The sequence below is a fragment of the Chiloscyllium plagiosum genome, unplaced genomic scaffold (assembly GCF_037043375.1).
Source record: "Chiloscyllium plagiosum isolate Xiang-an unplaced genomic scaffold, Cpla_swu_hap1 HiC_scaffold_9, whole genome shotgun sequence".
Taxonomy (NCBI): domain Eukaryota; kingdom Metazoa; phylum Chordata; class Chondrichthyes; order Orectolobiformes; family Hemiscylliidae; genus Chiloscyllium; species Chiloscyllium plagiosum.
The window spans coordinates 34,326,464-34,349,463 of record NW_028270147.1 but is presented as its reverse complement, the minus strand read 5'-3'; the positions used below and the strand labels follow the sequence as shown (position 1 = coordinate 34,349,463).

General features: G+C 40.4%; 2 protein-coding genes across 3 annotated transcripts; one reads left to right on the top strand and one right to left on the bottom strand.

Annotated features, from left to right (window-relative positions):
- Nucleotides 1-495: 495 nt before the first annotated feature.
- dph2 (diphthamide biosynthesis 2) lies at nt 496-11,011 on the bottom strand. 2 transcript variants are annotated; one of them, XM_043699020.2, is made up of 7 exons: nt 10,847-11,011; nt 7,557-7,716; nt 6,930-7,042; nt 5,799-6,019; nt 3,795-4,514; nt 2,704-2,886; nt 496-725 (listed from the first exon to the last, which is right to left on the bottom strand). In XM_043699020.2, the coding sequence occupies exons 2-7, from the start codon at nt 7,704-7,706 to the stop codon at nt 601-603; spliced, it is 1,512 nt and encodes a 503-aa protein (XP_043554955.2). In that variant the 5' UTR covers nt 7,707-7,716; nt 10,847-11,011; the 3' UTR covers nt 496-600. The 2 variants fall into 2 exon arrangements, with proteins under 2 accessions (XP_043554955.2, XP_043554956.2); XM_043699021.2 differs by having other exon boundaries at nt 496-706.
- Nucleotides 11,012-11,108: 97 nt separating this feature from the next.
- LOC122554267 (uncharacterized) lies at nt 11,109-21,587 on the top strand. The gene is made up of 2 exons (XM_043699022.2): nt 11,109-11,185; nt 20,457-21,587. Exons 1-2 carry the CDS (start codon nt 11,170-11,172, stop codon nt 21,212-21,214), a joined length of 774 nt encoding a protein of 257 aa, XP_043554957.2. The 5' UTR covers nt 11,109-11,169; the 3' UTR covers nt 21,215-21,587.
- Nucleotides 21,588-23,000: the final 1,413 nt, after the last annotated feature.

Sequence of the window (23,000 nt, the reverse complement as noted above, 5' to 3'; positions counted from 1 at the left end):
ATCCATTCTAGCCTGTGTCATGTTTTTAAAAAATATATATTAGTTTCAGATGGCACGTGTTTACTGGACATCACAAGATCCAATATGGTCTGTTACCAGATAACTGCACCCTGTTTCAACCTTTCTAGAATTATGTTTCCCTTTGATGAATGATATAACAATAACAACTTGCCTCATACTATAGTTGTACATTTTTGGCCATGTTAAATAGGACATTAACAAATTCCTTGCTCAACTATATCACTTTTGAACACTTAGATTGAGTAATTATAATAATGAAAACAACAATGTCTTGCAATCAGCAGAACAACTCTGAATTCAGAAAATACTGATCTTTCTCACTGCACAGCTCATGAGCAAACTACAAAGCAATGATTTGCTTGTCCGGCAATACTCGTGTTATGAGATAGCTAGCAAAGGAATTATACATAAAGAAACAAAATACGAAGCCTATAATATCAGAACATAGATAAACACTTCCAAAATGTCAGAGTTTTTTTTTAAAAATAAAACTTTAATAACTCTCTGATCAGTCCATTGTCCTGTAATTTTGATTTCAACCCACTTGCTCACACAATTGACTTCCAATTTCCAGTTTGTTCAACTTGTGGCTTCTCCTTCATAGGCAATCGCGATGCCTTTCCGACCTTCCACTGCTTTTGACACAGAAGTCTGTCCTAGTTTCTGCTCCAGACCTTGCCAGCTCCTAGATACCAAGAATGAGGCTGCAAATTAACAAATTTTCATATCAGTACCACAAATGAAAAAGACACCATAATGAATATGAGATTGAGTAAAAGAAGAATGGAAGAATTCATACTATTAGAATTATACCTGAGGGCTGGGTCAGTTGGCTGGACAGCTAGCTTGCATTGCACAGTAATGCCAAAAGTGTGGAGAGAGAGGATTTTTCTCTCAGTCTCCCTCCTAGCCTGAGGCATAGTGAATCTCAGGAGAGAGCACTATCAAGTCACCTCTCTGTAATAATGAAGCAGCTCTACAGTCTGGTAGAACAATAGTGAATTTACCTTCCATATGGGGGGTGGGGTGTGTGTGCGATTAAAGGAAGATGCAAATAATGTCGGTTTTGATGTGATGCAAAGGTTCCGTTCTCGTGCGATCTTGCATTATGTGAGGATCCCATAATAGCTGTGCTTTTTCAACTCATGGGGCCAGAGTAGCATTATAGCCAAGACAGGTAAGGAAAATTAGTCCAGAAATGACAGTCTAAATTCTTCAATCACGTTAAAGTCAATTCACAGTGAAGAAACACACATTATAGCAGAGCTAACTGTATGCAGTTCCCACTGATTTTAATTAAACCCACCATTTCATCTATACAATATAATCTATTGTAGTTCTAACAAAATACTATGGCAGTGATTATTCTATGTATTCAAGTAAGTGATATTGGAATACATTACATATTGATCCATTTCCACAATGTTCAAAAATCTTGAGTAGAAACTCAATCTGGAGTCCGACATTCTCACTAGATTCAAAACATTAGATCCTTTTTCTTTGCCAACTGCCATCATCAATGCAAAATACATTTAGCCCACTTCAATCCAGTTCATAAAGGACAAAATTTTGCAATTAACAATTCCACCAAGATGAGCTACAAGAACAGTCTGTGTAGAAATTGTACTCTCATCAGTGCAGCATCGATATTGGTGGAATCATGCCTGAAGGGTCTGAAAGTCTCATTATAGAATAAGTAAATTTGTGCAGTTCTTGACTTGGGATTTATTGTTTGCACAGTGGAAGACAGTTCCACCTTGGAGGAGATCAACAGTAGCGTTTGTATTTATTAATGGATAGTCTTTTACCTTAATTACTAACATGCTTCAGCTTAATTTCTGTCAGTGATCCAATAAAAGATGAACATATCTGCTTTTTCTGTTACTTTATTCTAGGATAGTCAGATCCAGACAGCATTTTTGTTTTAAATCCTTTTCTTGATGTGGTGACTTGCTTCACCATAACATTCAGAGCATACATCATGTAGAGTAATAAATGGGAGTCATGTGAACACAATTCTGTTTTAAATTCACACTGCAAACATTGGCTTTACATTTTATCAAAGAAAGCAGAACTTCCTTGCAAGATTTCAAAACTAGGTAAAACATCATTCTTTTTCACAAGTGGATTCATTGGTTGGGATTCAGTTATGGTTAAACATTATTAATGCCTGCCCAACAGCTCCAAGCTTAATGCCACTGAAGTAGCTGCACAATTGTTTTTAGTATAGTTTCAATTTAACAATCCGCCACTCTTTAGAAACAAGCTGAGCAGAATGAAGATTAGGCCTGTTGAACATCATAGTTATGTGGGTTTCTCCGTGCTGCATAACTGTCAAATGTCACTCATAAAAAGGGACAAGGCAGTTTGCTTTTTTACATTTATGCCCCAAATTTATTCCAACACTAGCAAAACACAAGAGAGCAAATGATCTCAAACAAAAACAGAAATTGCTGGAAAAACTCAGCAGGTGTGGTAGCATCTGTGGAAAGAAAGCAAAGTTAATGTTTCAGGGGCCAGTGACACTTCTTTAGAATGGAGCAAATCATCTGCCTGCTGTCCTGTGAAGTATGGAAAAAACCTCAAAACTGTTAAAAAAAGGCGAAAAAAGGTTTTGCCCCTCTCCAAATCCTGATATCGATATTCAATCTTGAAATTTTAACTCATGAATAATAATTATACCTGCTGAGTGAGGCTGAGTAATTGCTAAAGCCTCATTCCTGTGAATCAGTGATGTACTTGGTGTTTTATTTTGCCATTCTGACTTTAGCAAGCGTGTTGTTCGCAAGGCTCCGGTAACTAGCGAGACATCAGTCTCCTTACCATTGAAGGTCTCATCTGGAAATTCAATATGGCACCAAGCACCTGAGAAGGTGAACAGAAAATTCATTGGAACTTTTAAGGATGAATACATTAGTTAATTCTAATCTCATATACATATGATGTTAGATACTAGATCAGTTGGACAGCTGGTTTGCAATGCAGAGTAATGCCAAAAGCATTGGTTCAATTCCCATATTCGCTGAGGTTACCACGAATGCCTCTTCTTCTCAGCTCTCACCTTATCCGAGGGGTACAAAGTTAAAAATCACACAACACCATGTTATAGACCAACAGATTTATTTGAAAGCACTAGCTTTCGGAGTGCTGCTCCTTCATTGGGTGGTTGTCCTGATGAAGGAGCAGCGCTCCGAAAGCTAGTACTTCCAAATAAACCTGATGGATTATAACCTGGTATTGTGTGACTCTTAACTTTGTACGCCCCAGTCCAACACTGGCAGCTCCAAATCACCACTATCCAAGGTGTGGTGACCCTCAGGTTAAACCACCACCAGTCCTCCCTCTCTCCCAAGAGAAAGAGGTTCTATGGTCTGGTAGTATGTCAACTTCACTTTACCAATTAAACTAATATGTAATTTACACATTTATTATTATGAGAAGAAGTGTTTTATTCGCAGAGTATTGTCTACCTTCCTCAAACATATAATATTAACAAATGCAATAACCAATTTTCTGAGCCTGTTAACTCTGTCAATGAAATGTTTCAGACTATAGACAAGTAGATGTATTTTGCTGCAATTCTCTTAGCCTTGCCATCTACAAATTGATGGTCTACCTAACAAAAATATACAATTCAGGGATTACTGGAAATAGAAAAAAAGAGACAGGATAATATCACAGTTCTCTGTATTTGTTTTAAAGTTAAAATTCAAATTGTATAACTACTTAATTTACAGGCACATGGATCCATGATGATATGTAGATTTACGCACCTGGAAGTAGATCCCTGAAGTCAGTAATGTACTCTCCAGTCCATTCCCTTGCTTGATTGCATGCAACCTCCATCTCATATGGTGTTATAACAGGTCTATAAAATTCACTGGAATCCAGCAGAGAATTTTCTGGACAGGCTACAAGCACATATATATCCACTTCCATGAAATTAGCCAGCTTGGCAGCATTCAGTTTACCCATTACAAAGGTGTAGCTTTTCTTTCCAGCCTTCTTGATAACTGATTTAAGATGGTCAATGATAGAAAGATAGTCAGCAACACCAAGAGTCCCCACTAAAATCCCTACAACTTGAGCATCCTTGGCTCTTTCAATCATGTAGTATCGCTTCATTAATGCCCTGTTAACATTCAGCGTTTCATGTCTCCCTACCCCTTTCACTGGATCAAATGAGCAAAACGAACATTGATTCCACGTCATCATATAGTTAGTCAGCGTCAGGCTCTCCTGCCCAATGTAGAACATGCTATAATCTTTCATGTCACTCTTGACGAAAAAGTGCCGGCCAAACTTGGATATAACTTGATGGCTTGGCTGATTGCACATATTGTTGCAGGATCTGAGGGTAGAACAAGAATCAATATCACCTCCACAATGAAAGCCATTTGTCTTGCATGGATCAGTTGTTTCATTTTGGCCACTGCATATCATTGAAATGACAACATTTTCATATTCTGGATGAAGAAGTGGCTGTAGTTCTTCTAACAAAAGAATAAACAAGTGCCTTAGAAAGACCATCTTAATGGACAGTTATATAAAGCAAAAGTAGAAATTGCATTACGCACCTATAGAGATCCAGTATAAATCTTTCTAACAGATAGAATTTTGGAATCAGAATTGTGAACGTACTTCCAGCCAGCTGCACATATCTAGTTTCTAACTGAGTCTCTGTCTCAAATCACTCTTGGTCAGTCAGTAAATAGACCAACTGAGACATTTAAAAGGTTCATTGAAACAATGATTCATAGATTCATAGAGATGTACAGCACGGAAACAGACCCTTCAGTTCAACTCGTTTATGCTGATGATTGGGAAATAAAGACCTGTTATCATTCACATCCCACGATACATGTGGCGAAAATGTAATGAGAAAAAGAGGAGAAAAGTATAATCCTTTTTAAAGCAAAAACTGAATTTTCCCAGTGATTAAAAATTTTTTTAGTACTTATTACTGGGGAGGGGGGGGAAGTTTCCAATTTTAAAACATGGAAGTATTAATACAACTGTAAGTTGCTGTTGGTGAGGCCACAGCTGAGTATGCGTAGTTTTAGTCCCCATATTTAAAACAATATATACTGGCAATGGCAGTTCAAAACAGATTCATTAGGCTCATTCCTGAGATAAAGGAATTGACTCATTAAGAATGGATAAATAGCTAGGACTTTATTCACTGGAACTTAGAGAAATGAAGTATGATTTTATTGAAACACACAAGATTCTGAGGGGGCTTGATGGAATAGACGTTGAGAAGGTGTTTTCACTAGTTTCTAAACTGGAGGACAGAGTTACGGAATAGTACAGAATTCAAAGAAATTTATTCTGCTAATTGGTAGTGAATGTCTGGAATTGTCTACCTCAGAGAGTTGCAGAGGCTAGGTCACTGAAATTATTTAAATAGGAAGTGGACAGATTTTGACCTAGCAGGGACTTGAAGGCCCTGAAGAGCTAGCACAAAGAGGGAATTGAGACCTAGGGCAGATCAGTCACGATCTTGTTGAATGGTGGGACAAATTTGAGGGGCCAAATGGCCTACTCCTGCTTATGCTCTTACGCCGTTTTAAAAATTCTCATAGGCAGTCATCAGTTATTAGTTTCTTCCAGGTCAATGCCAATTCAGAACAGGGATTCAATACTGACAAAAGTGTGAGGGATGCAACCAATTCCAGAAGTGTGATCCTCACTAAGTTTCTTTATAATTGCATAACACGAGAAAAGGAGTATGCAGCAGATTAAGAGAGAACAAACTAAGTGGAAAAGTCTCTTACCAAGTATATACGAGTAGATGACATCACAGAGAATTATAACATGAGCATTCTTGTCTGGATACAGGACACGGAAGGATGCAGCACACTGATGCACATCCACTGGTTTTTGTCCAAACACATACATCACTGGGATCCTTCTGGATGGACTGAGACATGCTCTTCCATAATGTACCAAACAGTCAGCTTCAAGATGCTCAGCAGCAACTTCATCTACACAGCAACTACACAACAGGCAAGAGTTTTCAGAAAATCTTCAGAATTTTGTTTGTGAATAGAAATGCACATGAAGAAAAATAATTAATACAAGAACAATAGCTTAGTTATTATTATATTGGATCAGTAACTAAATAAGCTATAGTTCATATCCCACCGTAAAAAAAATCTGATTTAATACATTCAGCAACTTGTCAATGACGATGGCCATAAAAGCTGCTATTCTGTAATAATATAATTGATACCCTTCAGGATAGAAAACCTATCCAATTCAACAAACAAATTCTGCTCCACATTAAATAGTTGACTCTTAAATGCCTTTAGATTAACTTGGAGTACAAAATAAATACTGCCTTGCTAATATTCCCCATATTGCAAGAAATAATGGTATTGTAGTTTGACAATAAGTACAAATGTGTTAAGCAAATCTAACAAATCAATATTCAGTCTTAAAATCTGTCCATTAAGAATTATTAGTTTTAAACTCTGGTTGGCTGAAGAAGATAAAAGTTGATATTCTCTACTTTTTCAAATCCCTGAAATGTGCACATATTACTTGAGTACCAGAAGCTTTAGATAAATAACTTTTTGATGCTTATTTCTTTTTAGGATGTGCCCAACTTTTGTTATCTGCTCTTCTCCAAACAGCACAATTGTAATTGTGTATTTCTGTATAGTAGATGATGGGCTAGAACCCAGGGGTAACACTGTGTGGAACTCTTCACAATATTTAATTAGTGATATTAGTCCAAGTAGAAAACAAGTATTGCTTAATCTGTTAATTATGACTCTCACTAGTAAGAGAAGGTATCCCTTATTTTCGATCTTGCTCAGTACAGGTGGGATTCCACACAAACTTCTTAAAATAAAAATCAGTGTCCAACAGTTCATCCTACCTAATTACAAAGTAAGACAAACCTGCCATATGATGTGTCACCCAGTATGAAAAGTTTGGCAGTGGTGTTTTTCTCCAGTTTTAACATAACGGCAACAGCATCAATGAGAAGTTCATCAGGAAATTGGAGAGCCACCTGTAGTGATTGGGGAATATCTTTAGCCTGCATCCAGACATTAGTAAGCGCTTGCTAGAGACAGACATTAGGAAGTGCACACCAATAGTTTGCTGAAGAACAGGTTAAATGGTTGACTCTTAAATGCCTTTAGATTAACAAGGAAAACATAATAAATACTGCCTAGCTAATATTCCCCGTATTGCAAGAAATAATGATATTGTAGCTTGACAATAAGTATGAATGTGCTAAGCAAATCTAACAAAATCAATATTCAGTCTTAATATCTGTCCATTAAACATAATTAGCTTTAAACTCTGATGGGCTACAGAGGATAAAAGTTGATATCCTCTACTTTATCAAATCCCTGAAACGTGCTCTTCAATCTTTCTGCCTTCTGTTCCATCAGAGGAGGATATATATCAATGCTTACAACTGAGTTTCTGTTTTTAGTCAGAGTTTCTTGAGATCAGTTTAAATTCTCCCTCTCAAAAAAAAGAGGGAATGAAATTAGGTAGTGGCAAGTGATACCAACCTTTTTAAAGCCATTATCTGTAATGAAGCTGCATGTCTTCTCAATCTCATACACTACATCAATCTCCTTTGAGCAAGTTCTGTTTTTTTCAGAAACGTCTGTGGACCGCTGAATTGCCTTAGAACCATCATCACTGAATGTCGTAGTCATGATGATTGAACTATGAATTTAAATAAAATTGACAACATTCAGTAAGTTTCCTGTAGTTAATTGCTTTACCGATTATGTCCCAGATGCCACAGAAAACCTTGCATTAAACTGTGGGCAGTTGTACACATACTCTGATTCTGAAGTTAAATCTTTCATGTTTTCTTCTCTAACAAACTTGTTATTGAAATAGTCATCCTTTAGACATTATCAGATAAATTAAATGAATTAAAATAAGTTCTTATTAAATCAGTCTCAATTCAGTGCTATAAAGGGAGATATTGGTACCACCACCTGAATTGCATTTATTTTGCATTTTATACTTTCAAACAGTTGTTAGAACTGGCGTGGCTGAAGACTGGCTCAGAATGAGCTAATAATGTTCCAGCTCAACTCTGCTTATCTCTCCGCAGATGCTGTCAGAACTGTTAGTTGTTTCCAGCAATTTAAATTTTTATTTTCAACATCCAAAATCTGCAATCTCTGTGATCAGTTTCTGGATGTAAGTTGTCCCAATGCCTTCCTGAATGAAAAGTTAATCATCTGGACACTCCTGTGAGCAACTCAGAGGAGATATTTTTACTTCACTCCTGGGTTCATGGCAAATTGTTTTTTTCTCGAATTATAGGCAAATGGAGCATCATGCTACACAGTAAGATCCACAGTGTAGATGATCTGAATATTGTAGTTACTGACTCATTGCCGTAAGGATTGACACATTGAAGAACCAATGCTGCACATGAGGACATAGTGATCGTTAGTAGTCACATGGTGAAATATTCTACAATATGTTTCAATTAAAGTTTGCAACCTTACTCTACAGAAGTGTTAGTAGAGGAATTTGTAAAACTATAGAGGCAATCTACAAGTTAGGATTGATCTTGTATAAATTAAATGCAACATACACAAATTATATGTGTATACACTGATCTGTGCTATAAATCATGCTCTATGGTTCCCATTGAAACCAGTTTATGAAATGTGAGGATATTTTTAGGGGGTGTGGCAGAAAGGAAGAGAAACGAAAATGTACAAGTGTGTGTGGCAGGATGAAGAAAAGGAACATGAATTTAATTGGCTGAATTTACTAATATTTCCAAATTGACCAGTGTGGAAAACAGCTTACATTTAGACAGCAGAATACTTCAGCCAATTAACACGACTACCTTAACTGTCTTAATTTTTTTTGCTCCAAGAACACTCTGAAATAATTGAGTTTATTGAAGTAATGAAGAGGATTAATGAGGGCAAAGTGGTCAATGTCTTCTATATGGACTTCAGTAAGACGTTCGACAAGGTTCCTCATAGTTGACTGGTTAAATCACATGGAATAGAGAGAGAACTAGCTATTTCGATACAGAACTGACTCACAGGTAGAAGACAGAGGGTGGTGGTGGAGGGTTGCTTTTCAGACTGGAGGCCTGTGACCAGCAGTGTGCCACAAGGATTGATGCTCGGTCCACTGCTTTTCGTCATTTATATAAATGATTGGATGTGAACATAGGAGGTGTAGTTTGTAAATTTGCATATGACACCAAAACTGGAGGTGTAGTGGATAGCAGAGGTTACCACAGCGTACAATGGGGGTATCTTGATCAGATAAGCCAATGCATCTAAACTGTGGCAGAGGGAGTTTTATTTAAATACATGTGAGGTGCTGCATTTTGGACAGGCAAATCAATGTAGGACTTATGCACATAATGGGACCTTTGCTAAACAAAGAGACCTTGGAGTGCAGGTTCATATTTCCTTGAAAGTGGAGTTGCAGGTAGATAGGATAGTGAAGGTGGCATTAGGTATGCTTGCCTTTACTGGTCAGTGCATGGAGTATAGAAGGTCATGTTGCGGATGTACAGAACATTGTTTAGGCTGCTTCTGGAATACTATGCGCAAATTCTGGTCTCCCTGCTATTGGAAGGATGTTGTGAAACTTGAAAGGGTGCAGAAAAGATTTACAAGGATGTTACCAGGGTTGGAGGGTTTGATGTATAGAGAGAGGGTGAATACGCTGGGGCTATTTTCCCTAGGGCATCAGAGGCCAAGGTTTATAAACTCATGAGGGGGGTATAGATATGGTAAATAGTCAAGGCCTTTTCCCAGGGGTGAGAGAATCCAAAACTAGATTTAAAGGGAAAAGAGGGAAGATTTAAAAGGTATCTAAGGGGAAACCTTTTCATGCAGAGGTTGGTGCGTGTATGGAATGTGCTACCAGAGGAAGTGGTGGAGGCTACCACAATTACAATATTTAAAGGCATCTGGATGAGTATATGAATATAAAAGTTTAGAGGAATATGGGCGAAATGCTGGCAAGTATGACTAGATTAACTTAGATTATGTGGTCAGCATTGATGAGTTGAAGCAAATGGTCTGTTTCTGTACTACATATCTCTGAATCTAAATTCAGAGCATTTGCTGTAAAAGGGTTAATAAAAAATTAAGATTTTAAAAATCGAAACTTTTTTTTCACAGCTACTGTTGTTAATCCTATTCAAACTACTACAACCAATGATAATATGACCCAACCCAAGTTAACAATGAACCTAAATATATTCCAAGGCTAAAGCGCTCTCTAGTGGTAGCAAAACTCAAAGTCATTTTAAGCGTGCTACACGCTTTCAGGTTTAGATTGTAACCATTTACAGCAACAATTCCCAAACTTTCACTCATTGTGATCCCATATTGAGACTTCGAAGACTGTCACAGCCCGAGTCCATATGGAAAGGGGCACACAACTGGCCCATGGTGGCCGTCATTGCCTCGGACCCTCACTTGGAGATAACCTTGCTTTACACAAGTCTAATCTACTGGGAGAAAGAGGGGACTGCAGATGCTGGAGATCAGAGTCAAAAGCGAGTGGTCCTGATGAAGAATTTATGCCTGAAACGTCGATTCTCCCGCCCTTCGGATGCTGTCTGACCGGCTGTGTTTTTCCAGCACCACACTTTTTGACACAGAGGTCTAATCCAACAGATGCTGCCAGACCTCCTGAATTTCTCCAGCATATTCCGCGTTTCCCTCAGATTAGCAACATCCGCAGTGTTTTACTTTGATCAAGGAGTAGGAGGCTCTGCCACACAGCGATCATCCGGAGTTCGAGCACTGCGCCCTGTGCCCCCCCAAAACACAGACAGACTCCGTCTCACCTCACTTTGGGCTCGTCAGGCCCAGCCCCTCCCGGGCAGACTACAACGCGCACCGGAAAGGTACACTTAGTGGTGTAGCGTCAACGAAACTGATTTTCCAGCCAGGAACCACACTTCCCAACTCTGGTGCCATGCTGTGGCCAGACAGCCGGGTCCTTCACCCGGTACCAGTCCCAGCATGCTTAGTGACAGGGCTCCGCGCACGCGCAGTGGGGCAAGCCAGCGGCGCTGACGTCACAAGCGCTAGTCACGTCCCACGAACTCTTAACCTTTCAGAGCAGACCCAGCCTTGTAACTGGACCTGAAATTATTCCCCAGTTTATATGATACTGCCAAATAGTAAGTATGTCATGTCAGGACGGCTTTGGGCCACTAGAAACGTAAATTAATGTAGCTTCCTTAGTTTGGTAAAATTGAATTAGGCTTATTGTCACATGTACCTACATGAGTACAGTGGAAAGTTTGCATGTCACCACTTATGGCACCATCTTAGGTACAAAGCAGAAATATAATGAAAAACAAAGTTATAAACAGTCATAGTCTTTCTTACTAAAGGGTGGAAAAACAAAGAAAGACAGTTAACAGTTCAACACCGCAGTCTGTCAGCAACTGGCCATATTGGGCTCTCAGTCCTCACAAGGGCTCAAGCTTGACCCCGTCATCAACCAGAGCTGCTTGCTCTTGCCACAATAGACAGGCAAGAGGCTGGAAGAACACAGCAAGCAGGCAACATCAGGAGGTGGGGAAATCGATGTTGTGACAAGCCTTCTTCAAGACTTGCCATCTTGCAACCTATTCCTGCTACCACCAATGCCACTTGAAGTTTGTTCCTGCTCCCGCAGCTACTTCTGGCTGTCTGCTCTTGCTCTCACTGCTAGCTGCCCTGAGCTGTCTGCTCCTGCTCTTCTGCTGGAGTCCCACCCTAGTATAGTTCAGGGCCCCAGCCAGTTCCACGCTCCAGACCTCAAAGAAGCCACAATGTCATCAACCTCCAGAGTTCTGCCCGGCCATACCAGCCGCCTCATAGCTGACTGCCAGACCCTCCAGCCACTGCTGTCACCGGCACTGACTCCACAATGAAACTTCCTTCCAAAAGTACATAGACAGAAACTGTAAATGAAAATAAAAGAAAGCAAAAAGGGTGAGAAAAGAAAAGTGATCGGACTGGATGACCTTTAGTTCAGGAGCCCTCCTCTGCCATCCTCTCGAACTTTTGTTCAGATGAATTACTCAATGTCCAGTTCCCAAATAAAATTTGCCACTGGATGACATAAGCTGGTGAAAGAGGCAGGTTTCTGAAGGGTGTTGAACAAAGAAAGATAAGTGAAGAAGTTTGAGGGAACTCCAAAGCTCATGTCCATTTCAGTTGGAAGACATGGCTGTTAATTGCTGTGGCAAAAGTGAGGACTGCAGATGCTGGAGATTAGAGTCAAGAGTGTGGCGCTGGAAAAGCATAGCAGGTCAGGCAGCATCCGAGGAGCAGGAAAATCGGCAAAAGCCCGTCGATTTTCCTGATCCTCGGATGCTATCTGACCTGCTGTGCTTTTCCAGCAGAACACTCTTGAGTGTTAATGGCTGTGCAAAGTGAATTAAGATGGTGCCATAAGAAGCCCACAAAAAAACCAAAAGAACTGCAGATGCTGGAAATAAAAACAAAATCAGAAATTACTGGGAAAACGCCACAGGTCTGATAGCACTTATGGAGAGAATTTAGAGTTAACATAAGTCCACACATAATTTAACATGATTTGACTTAATGGAAATTAAAAAGTGTGGAAACGTGAAGATCATTTAAAGGATTGTAGTGCATTAGGAATTATGGACATAGGGAGAGGATATGCCATAGAAGCATTTGTAAACAAGGATGGGAATTTTTAAATCAAGGTGATGCTGGGTCTGGGCCCAGTCTTGGTCAGCAAACATAAAGGCAGTCAGTGAATGACATTTAGTGTGAGTTAGGACATCAGGTTTATGGGAGAAAAAATTTAGAATACTTGGCATTATAGAGTCATAGATGTACAGCACAGAAACAGAAACAGACATTTCTGTCCACCTCATCCATGGTGACCAGATATCCCAAACTAATCTAGTCCCGCTTGCCAGCATCCGGCCCTTATCCCTCCAAACTCCTCCTATTCATATACCCATCTAGGTGCCTTTTAAATGTTGCAATTGTACTAGTCTCCACTGCTTCGTCCAGCAGCTCATTCCATACATGCACCACACTCTGCATGAAAAAATTGCCCCTTAGGTCTCTTTTATATCTTTCCCCTCTCACCCTAAACCTGTGCCCTCTAGTTCTGGACTCCCCCATGCCAGGGAAAAGACCTTGTCTATTTATCCTATCCATGCCCCTCAAGATTTTATAAACCTCTATATGGTCTCTCCTCAGCTCCAGGGAAAATAGCTCCAGCCTATTCAATCTCTCCCTATAGCTCAAATCCTCCAACCCTAGCAACATCCTTGTAAATCTTTTCTGAACCCTTTCGAGTTTCAAAACATCCATCCAATAGGAAGGAGACCAAAATTGCATGCAATATTCCAACAGTGGCCGAACCAATGTGCTGTACAGCCGCAACATGACCTCCCAACTCCCATACTCAATAGTCTGACCAATAAAGGAAAGCCTTCTTCACTATCCTATTTACCTGCAACTCTACTTTCAAGGAGATTTGAACCTGCACTCCAAGCTGTCTGTTCAGCAACACTCCCTAGGACCTTACAATTAAATGCATAAGTCCTGCTAAGGTTTGTTTTCCCAAAATGCAGCACCTCACATTTATCTGAATTAATCTCCTTTTACCACTCCTCAGCCCATTGACCCATCTGATCAAGATCCCATTGTAATCTGAGGTAACCGTCTTTGCTGTCCACTACATCTCCAATTTTGGTATAATCTGCAACTTACTGAATATACCTTTCAGGCTCACATCCAAACTATTTAAATAAATGACCAAAGTAGTGGACCCAGCACCGATCCTTGTGGCACTCCACTGGTCACAGGCCTCCAGTCTGAAAAAAAACCCTCCCCCACCACCATCTGTCTTCTAACTGTGAGCCAGTTCTGTATCCAAATGGCTAGTTCTCCCTGTATTCCATAAGGTCTAACCTTGCTAAACAGTCTCCCATTGGGAACCTTGTCGAACGCCTTACTGAAGTGCATATAGATCACGTCCACTGCACTGCCCTCGTCAATCCTCCTTGTTACTCCTTCAAAAAACTCAACCAAGTTTGTGAGACATGATTTCCCACGCACAAAGCAATGTTGACTATCCCTAATCAGTCTTTGCCTTTCCAAATACATATACATCCTGTCCCTCAGGATTCCCTCCAACAACTTGCCCACAATTGATGTCAGGCTCACCAATCTATAGTTCCTTGGCTTGTCCTTACCGCCTTTCTTAAACAGTGAACCACGTTTTCCAACCTCCAGTCTTTTGGCACCTCACCTGTGACTATCAATGATACAAATATCTCAGCAAGAGGCCCAGCAATCACTTCCCTCGCTTCCCACAGAATTCCAGTGTACGGCTGATCAGGTCCTGGGGATTTATCCACCTTTATGCATTTCAAGACATTCAGCACTCCTCCTCAATAATGCGAACATTTTTCAAGATGTCACCATCTATTTCCCTACATTCTATATCTTCCATGTCCTTTTTCACGGTAAACACTGATGCAAAATACTCATTTAGTACCTCCCCCATCTCCTGTGGCTCCACACAAATTCCGCTTTGCTGATCTTTGAGGGGCCCCATTTGCTCCTTTGTTACCCTTTTGCCCTTAATGTATTTATAAAAACCCTTTGGGTTCTCCTTAACCCTATTTGCAAAGCTATCTCATGTCCCCTTTTTGCCCTCCTGATTTCCCTCTTAAGTATACTGCTACTGCTTTTATACTCTTCTAAGGATTCACTCAAACTATCGTGTCTATACCTGACAAATGCTTCCTTCTTTTTCTTAACCAAAACCTCAATTTCTCTAATCATCCAGCATTCCGTACACCTACCATCCTTCCCTTTCATCCTAACATGAATATACTGTTTCTGGACTCTCTTGATCTCATTTCTGAAGGCTTCCCATTTTTCAGCCACCCCTTTACCTGCGAGCATCTGCCCCCAGTCAGCTTCTGAAAGTTCTTGTCTAATATCGTCAAAATTAGCCTTTCTCCAATTTAGAACTTTAGCTTTTAGATCTGGTCTATCCTTTTCCATCACTATTTTAAAACTAATAGAACTATGGTCGCTGGCCCCAAAATGTTCCCCCACTGACACTTCAGTCATCTGCCCTGCCTTATTTCCCAACAGTAGATCAAATCTGCACCTTCTCTAGTTGGTACATCCACATACTTGTACACCCATAACAAATTCCTCTCCATCTAACCCCTTAACACTCTGGCAGTCCCAGCCTGTGTTTAGAAAGTTATAATCCCCTACCATAACCACCCTATTATTCTTACAGATAACTGAGTTCTCCATACAAATTTGTTTTTCAACTTCCTGCTGACTATTTGGGGGTCTATAATAAATCCCAACAAGATGATCATTCCTTTCTTATTTCTCAGTTCCACCCAAATAACTTCCCTGGATGTATTTCCAGGAATATCCTCCCTCAGTACAGCTGTTATGCTATCACTTATCAAAACGCCACTCCCCCTCCTGTCTTGCCTCCCTTTCTGTCCTTCCTGTAGCATTTGTATCCTGGAACATTAAGCTGCCAGTCCTATCCATCCCTGAGCCATGTTTCTGTAATTGTCCTGATATCCCAATCCCATGTTCCTAACCATGCCCTGAGTTCATCTGCCTTCCCTGTTAGGCCTCTTGCATTGAAATGAATGCAGAGATGGAAATGTGTTGCTGGAAAAGCGCAGCAGGTCAGGCAGCATCTAGGGAACAGGAGAATCGACGTTTCGGGCATTAGCCCTTCTTCAGGAATGAATGCAGTTTAATTTATCAGTCCTACCTTGTTCTCTGCTTTGTCCCTGCCTGCCCTGACTGTTTGACTCGCTTCTTTTCTCAACGGTACCAGTCTCAGATCGATCTCTTTCCTCACTATCTCCCTGGGTCTCCCCCCCCACCTTACTAGTTCAAATCCTCCCAAGCAGTTCTTGCAAATTTCCCTGCCAGTATATTAGTCCCCCTCCAATTTAGGTGCAATCTGCCCTTCTTGCACAGGTCAATTGTACCCCAGAAAAGATTCCAATGATCCAAAAATGTGAATCCTTCTTTGATACACCATGCCATGCATTCATCTGCTATATCCTCATATTCCTACCCTCACTAGCACGTAGCACGGGGAGTAATCCAGCTATTACTACTCTCGAGGACCTGCTTTTTACGTTCCTGCCAAACTCTCTATATTCTCTCATCCTCTTCCCTTCCTATGTCGTTGGTTCCAATGTGTATAATGACCCCCTGCTGGGCCCTCTTCCCATTGAGAACATTCTTGATCCTGGCACCAGGGAGGCAATACACCATTCTGATTTTTCACTGCTGGCCACAGAAACATCTGTCTGTGCCTTGGACTAGAGAGTCCCCTAACACAGTCGATCTCTTGGAACCTGACGTACCCCTCATTGCATTAGAGCCAGTCTCGATACCAGAACCTTGGCTGTTCCTGCTACATTCCCCCAAGAATCCATCACTCCCTATATTTTCCAAAACAGCATTGCTTGAAATGGGGATAGCCACAGAAGACCCCTAGGCACTACCTAGGCAAAAGTGAGTACTGTAAATGCTGAAGATTAGGTCAAGTCTGTGGTGCTAGGAAAGCACAGCAGGTCTGGCAGCATCCGAGGAGCAGGAAAATCGACTTTTCGGGCAAAAGCCCTTCATCGGTAATGAGGCTGGGACCCTCGGGGATGGAGAGTTAAATGGGAAGGGGGTGGGGTTGGGGGTAAGTAGCTGAGAATGAGGTAGTGGATGGAGATGGGGGTAGGTGGGAAGGAAGATGGACAGGTAGGACAAGTCATGAGGGCAGTGCTGAGCTGGAAGGTTGGAACTGGGATAAGGTGGAGGGAGGGGAATTGAGGAAACTGGTAAAATCTACATTGATGTCATGGGGTTGGAGGGTCCCGAGGCGGAAGATGAGGGTGTCGGGCAGTCCATGTCCTCAGCAGAGTGGGAAGGGGAGTTAAAGTGTTCAGCCATGAGGCAGTGGGGTTGACTGGTGTGGGTGTCCCGGAGAAGTTCTCTGAAGCACTCTGCGACTAGGTGCCCTGTCTCCCCAATATAGAGGAGACCGCATCGGGAACAACGGATACAATGAATGACATGTGGAACCACAGGTGAAACTTTGATGGATGTGGAAGGCTCCTTTGGGGTTTTGGATGGAGGTGAGGGGGGAGGTGTGGGCACAGGTTTTGCAATTCTGCAGTGATAGGGGAAGGTGCCAGGAGGGGATGGTGGGTGCATAACCTGCCTACCTCTCTTACCTTTCCAGGCATTAACCCATCTATGTATCTGCGACTTTTCTCCCTTCCTATAACTGCCATCCATCACACCCCCTTGCTCTTGTAAATTCCTCATTGCCTCAAACTGTCGCTCCAAACGATCTATTCATAGAATGAGAACATAGAACATTACAGCGCAGTACAGGCCCTTTGGCCCTCAATGTTACGCCAACCTGTGAAACCAATCTGAAGCCCATCTAACCTACATGATTCCATCCTCGCCCATATTGCCTATCCAATGACCATTTAAATGCCCTTAAAGTTGGTGAGTTTACTACTGTGGACTCTTCTTCTCTCTAACAAAAACAGCCCCAAGTCCCTCATAAGACCTTCCTTCCATACCAGGCAATATCTTAATAAATCTCCTCTGAACCTTTTCCAAAGCTTCCACATCCTTCCTATAATGCGTTAACTGGAACTGTATGCAATACTCCAAATGTGGCCTCACCAGAATTTTTTACAGCTACAGTATGATCTCATAGTTCCAAAACTCAATCCCTCTACCAATAAAAGCTAACACACCGTATGCCTTCTTAACAACCCTATCAACTTGGGTGGCAATTTTCAAGGATCTGTGTACCTGGACATCAAGATCTCTCTGCACATCTACACTACCAAGAATCTTACCATTAGCTCAGTACTCTGCATTCCTGTTGCTCCTTCCAAAGTGAATCACCTCACACTTTTCCACATTAAACTCCATTTGCCACCTCTCAGCCCAGCTCTACAGCTTATCTATGACCCTCTGTAACCTACAAAATTCTTTGTCACTATCCACCATAAATTTACTAACTCATCCTTCTATGCCCTCATCCAGGTTATTTAATTAAATGACAAACAACAGTGGACCCAAAACAGATCCTTGCAGTACCCCACTAGTAACTGAACTCTAGGATGAATATTTCCCATCAACCACCACCCTCTGTCTTCTTTCAGTTAGCCAATTTTTGGTCCAAACCACTATATCACCCTCAATCCCATGCCTCTGTATTTTCTGCAAAGCTACCGTGGTAAATCTTATCAAAGCCTTACTGAAATCCATAAACACCACATCAACCACTTTACCCTCATCCATGTATTTGGTCACCTTCTCAAAGAACTCAATAAGGTTTGTGAGGCATAACCTACCCTTCACAAAACCATGTTGACTAACCCTAATCAATTTATTCCTCTCTGGATGATTATAAATCCTATCTCTTATAACCCTTTCCAACACTTTACCCACAACTGAAGTAAGGCTCACTGGTCTATAATTTCAAGGTTGTCTGTACTCCCCTTCTTGAACAAGGGAACAACATTTGCTATCCTCCATTCTTCTGACACTATTCCTGTAGACAGTGACGACATAAGGATCAAAGCCAAAGGCTCGGCAATCTCCTCCCTGGCTTCCCAGAGAATCCTAGGATAAATCCCATTCAATCTGATAGGATTTGCAACCAATGGCATTTATTGTAGATATAATCCTCAGTAACACGCAAACTCTCCCTGAACTCCCATATTCGACAAGAAGAGCATATCACTGTACTAATTTTTGCTTTTCCAATCTACAGATCCAGAAAATAGCACTGTCTTATTCCTCTACAAAACACTGTTCCAGGCTAACTTAATACTTATGGGTTATATTTTTAAGTTTAATCAAGAGACAAATCTCAAATAAAACACTTAATCAAGAAAGAACCCACTCTACTCACTATTGTAGATTTACAGCAAGACTATGCTTAAAATTATTCACTTATCTGTTTCTGTGCTGTGACCTCTCCCAAACAGGTTCCTCTATGATCAGTTGTGAATTTCACTGTTTGTTAATTTTCCCTGATGGACTCCGATGTCCAGCGATACGTAATTCAACAGCAAAGGCAGTAACTGCGCAGGTTCACTGCTGTGTCAGTTAACAGTGTGGGTTTCTTTCTTTCTTTATTTCTCTCCTGTAATGACCTGACCATGAGCTGCCTTTGTCTGCCCCTCTCATTTTTAAAAGTGCCGTGGTTTTGACTTTTTTTCACCAAAGTTCCAAAACAATGCAATAGCATATAAAACAGTAACCGCTGCTCCTGGAGTTCACCTCCAGCACCCAAAATGCCTCAAAAAAGGAGCAACCTGTTACAGCCAGAAATCTTTCCTATCCTCTATCTTGGATTGTTCTGATAAAGGGTTGTCAATCTGAAATGTTAAGTCTGTCTTTTTATTTGGTAACTTAGAAACAACTATCATTTTCACTGGGTGTTAATATTTGACACCCCCCCCTCCTCCCTTTCAATAACACAATGTTATTCTTCTCTGGAGCTAACAACCAGAGCACTCATATTTACTCTCAGTCAGATTCAAAGATAATTCAGATGGCTCATTCCATTTAATATTCATTTATAAGTACATTGCCAAACCATGATAATCTTACAAAACAAAAGATCCAGTCCTAAAAATAATCATAATATTAACCTCACACTTGTAACTGCAGCAGCGGTCAGTTTCAACTTTAGGAATTTATTGTGGAGAACAGTAAAATGGCAGAGAACCTAAAGTTACTTTATTAAAGAGGATGCAGACAATTCTCCAGAAATTAATATTACTAAACAAGTAAAATCATAGAATCCCTACATTGTGGATAGAGGCCATTTGGCCTATTGCATTTGCACAAATCCTCCAAAGAACATCCCACCCACATCCTATCTCCACACTTACCATAGTTAACCCACCTAGCCTACTCATCCATGGATACTACAAGGCAATTTAGCATGGTCCATTCGCCTAACCTGCACATCTTTACATTGTGGGAGGAAACCAGAGCACCCAAAAGAAACAGGGAGAACATACAAACTCTACATGAACAGTTGCCCAAGGCTAGAATTGAACAAGGTTCCTTGCACTGTGAGGCAGCAATGCTAACCACTGTGCCACCATGCTGCAACTTGAAAAGCTGACTAATCCAAATTTGATAAATCTCCTAGACTTGATGAGCTTCTTCCTAGACTGTTGTCAATTGACTCTTTGGAATTCTCAACTCCAGCGAGATATAGGAGCTCACTCATTGAGCATTTTCAGAGCAAATACCAATTGATTTCTAGAGAATAATGACATAAAGTGACACTGATGAAACTCATGGGCTGAATGGCCTGTTCCTGTTCTGTATTCTAGTATATACACTTGCATATTTTATTTTCAGATTGGGTTTGTCCATTTTTCATCACTTTTGGAGCATGTATGATATTATCAACTGTCGCCTGTTGTCTGTTTCACGTGAGGAAGACCAGAAATCGGAAAAGAGAGATAACAGAATGGGTGAATGCCATGAAATACGGGGGCAAAGTATACCATCCATTACTGCACTGGATTAAGAACAACAGCAAGTTATCCATTAAAACCAGAATGTATTCCACAGGAAATGAGAAATGCAAGAAGAGAAAGGTTTGGGAAACTCATGCCATATTACCAGTGAGATATGCAAAGAGAATGGAGGAACCAGGTGTGCTTAATTGTGAAGCAGGTGACTCTAATAGTATGCAGGTTGGAAACAAGCCTTTCCCCAAATCACCAGTTTATGTTGCTTCTGGTGAAGCTAGTTCCCTGCATTTTCACACTAATAATAAACAAGCCAACCATAGGTCTTCTTTACATCGGGAGAAATCCCAACAGCAAGTCTTTCCAACCCCTGTTTTTATGAGTGAAACATTTGCTAATTTTCACAAATATGTGATGGAAACCGATGGACGGCAATCTACCATAGCTTGTCCAGATGTCAGTGATTCATTAAGCTCTTCAGACAACCAGGTGTATTCAGATTCTATTTCAACTCGACTGTCTGATTTAAAGCCTACAAAGCAGGAGGCTTCAACCATTACAAAGGAGTTGTGTAAGACACCAACATTGTCGGAGTCAAACTCAGACACCCAGAAATCCAATGTTTATTCAGTCCCTTTGTGAACATTTTTTGTTTGTTTTTCAGACTCCAAATGCTGTATTGGATCTATTCAAAACCAGTTGACTTGCCAAATTATGGTGTTCTAAAAAAATCTGCACCATTTCAAGATTCCACGATTCTCGCAGCTGAATAATCAGCATGTTTTTAAATCTATTCTTCTCTGAAATCAATTCCAGCTCATATCAAAAGTATGACCTTCAAATTTCACTTTACAATTCAGTAACTTCCATGTATTTTGTTTCAACTTTGGTGTGGCCTATTCTGGAACTTTTATGCATTTCATATGATGTGTTCACTTTAAGTTGTATACATGTAAGCCAAACAGCTTGTGTTTTTAATGGTTAGATTTTAAATTAAAAGGAAAATTTGATTTTTAGTGCAGCATAATTGTGGATTCAAATGCAAATCTATTGTTTTTATAATAAATACAATTCAAATCCTTTTGATCCAAACTTAAATACTTAACACTGTTTTTATCATTAAAACATGATAGGTGCATTTAGACATGCATTTTGTCCTTTCCATGCTTTAATTCCAGGGCAAGGGGTATGTCTTAGAACGTTTTCTTATCCAAAGTAAGACTTGCCTCCAGCTGTAGAGGAGGCAGTTATCTGGTTGGGAGTATCATAGTTATCCAGAGTCTCAGGCTAATGCTTGGGAACTTAGGTTTAAAACCTACCTCAAAATGATGAAATTTGAATTCAATCAATTAATAGATCTGAATGTTAATGGCAATCGTGAAACCATTGTAAATTACTGTAAAAATTCAGCTGCTTCATTGATGTCATATCGGAGAAAGATGTCTACTGATCTGGCCTACATGTAACTCCAGGCCCACATCAATGTAGTTAACTCTTAAATTGCCTAGCAAGACTCAGTTGTAGCAAACCACTTCCACTAAGGAATGAAATTGGAATGACTACCCAGCATACATAATGGCAAAGTCCTCCTTACTAATTTCTAGGTGCCAATTTGATTCACTCCACATGATAACAATAAATTCCCAAAATCACTGAATACTGTACTGCAAAGATTGTGAGCCTAGACAACATTCTGACAATAGTACTAAGCGTTTGTGCTCTAGACTAGCCGCACCTCTAGCCCTGTTCCAGTATGACAATACCACTGACATCTATCCGAAAAGATAGAAAATCACCCAAGTACATTCTGTGCTCAAAATGAGGGACAGAATATGTTGGGAATGCACAAAATAATGTAGGGAATCTAATCTAAAAAAAAACAGTGACTACATTTTAGAAATTTTAAATAGAACCAGTCTGATTCAAGATTGGGATAGACAGACTCTAACCTCACATTTTTAAGACATTTCTGAGCTGAGATATTACCTTTTTTTGTAAAACCTTAAGTTATCTCAAGAATGTGACTTAAAAGAAGTTCTGGAATTTACATATTAATGAACCAAAACCTGCAACCTGCAATTCTAAATGTTGAAAGACTTAATAGCAATCCGGATTTGTTCAATACAGAGGAACCTCGATTATCCGAACAAGGTGGGTGGGCACTATTTCGTTCGGATTAGATTAGATTACTTTTTTTTAGATTAGATTACTTACAGTGTGGAAACAGGCCCTTTGGTCCAACAAATCCACACCAACCCGCCAAAGCACAACCCACCCAGAGCCATTCCCCTACACCTAACACTGCGGGCAATTTAGCGTGGCCATTTCACCTAACCTGCACATTTTTTGGACTGTGGGAGGAAACCCACGCAGACACAGGGAGAATGTGCAAACTCGACACAGTTAGTTGCCTGAGGTGGGAATTGAA

Coding starts and splice junctions, on each gene's coding strand:
- dph2 (XM_043699020.2), bottom strand. CDS start 7,706: ATGACTACGACATTCAGTGATGATGGTTCTAAGGCAATTCAGCGGTCC. Junction 6,020..6,929: donor GGTGACACATCATATGGCAG/GTTTGTCTTACT, acceptor CCTGTTGTGTAG/TTGCTGTGTAGATGAAGTTG. Junction 4,515..5,798: donor CATCTACTCGTATATACTTG/GTAAGAGACTTT, acceptor TTCTTTTGTTAG/AAGAACTACAGCCACTTCTT.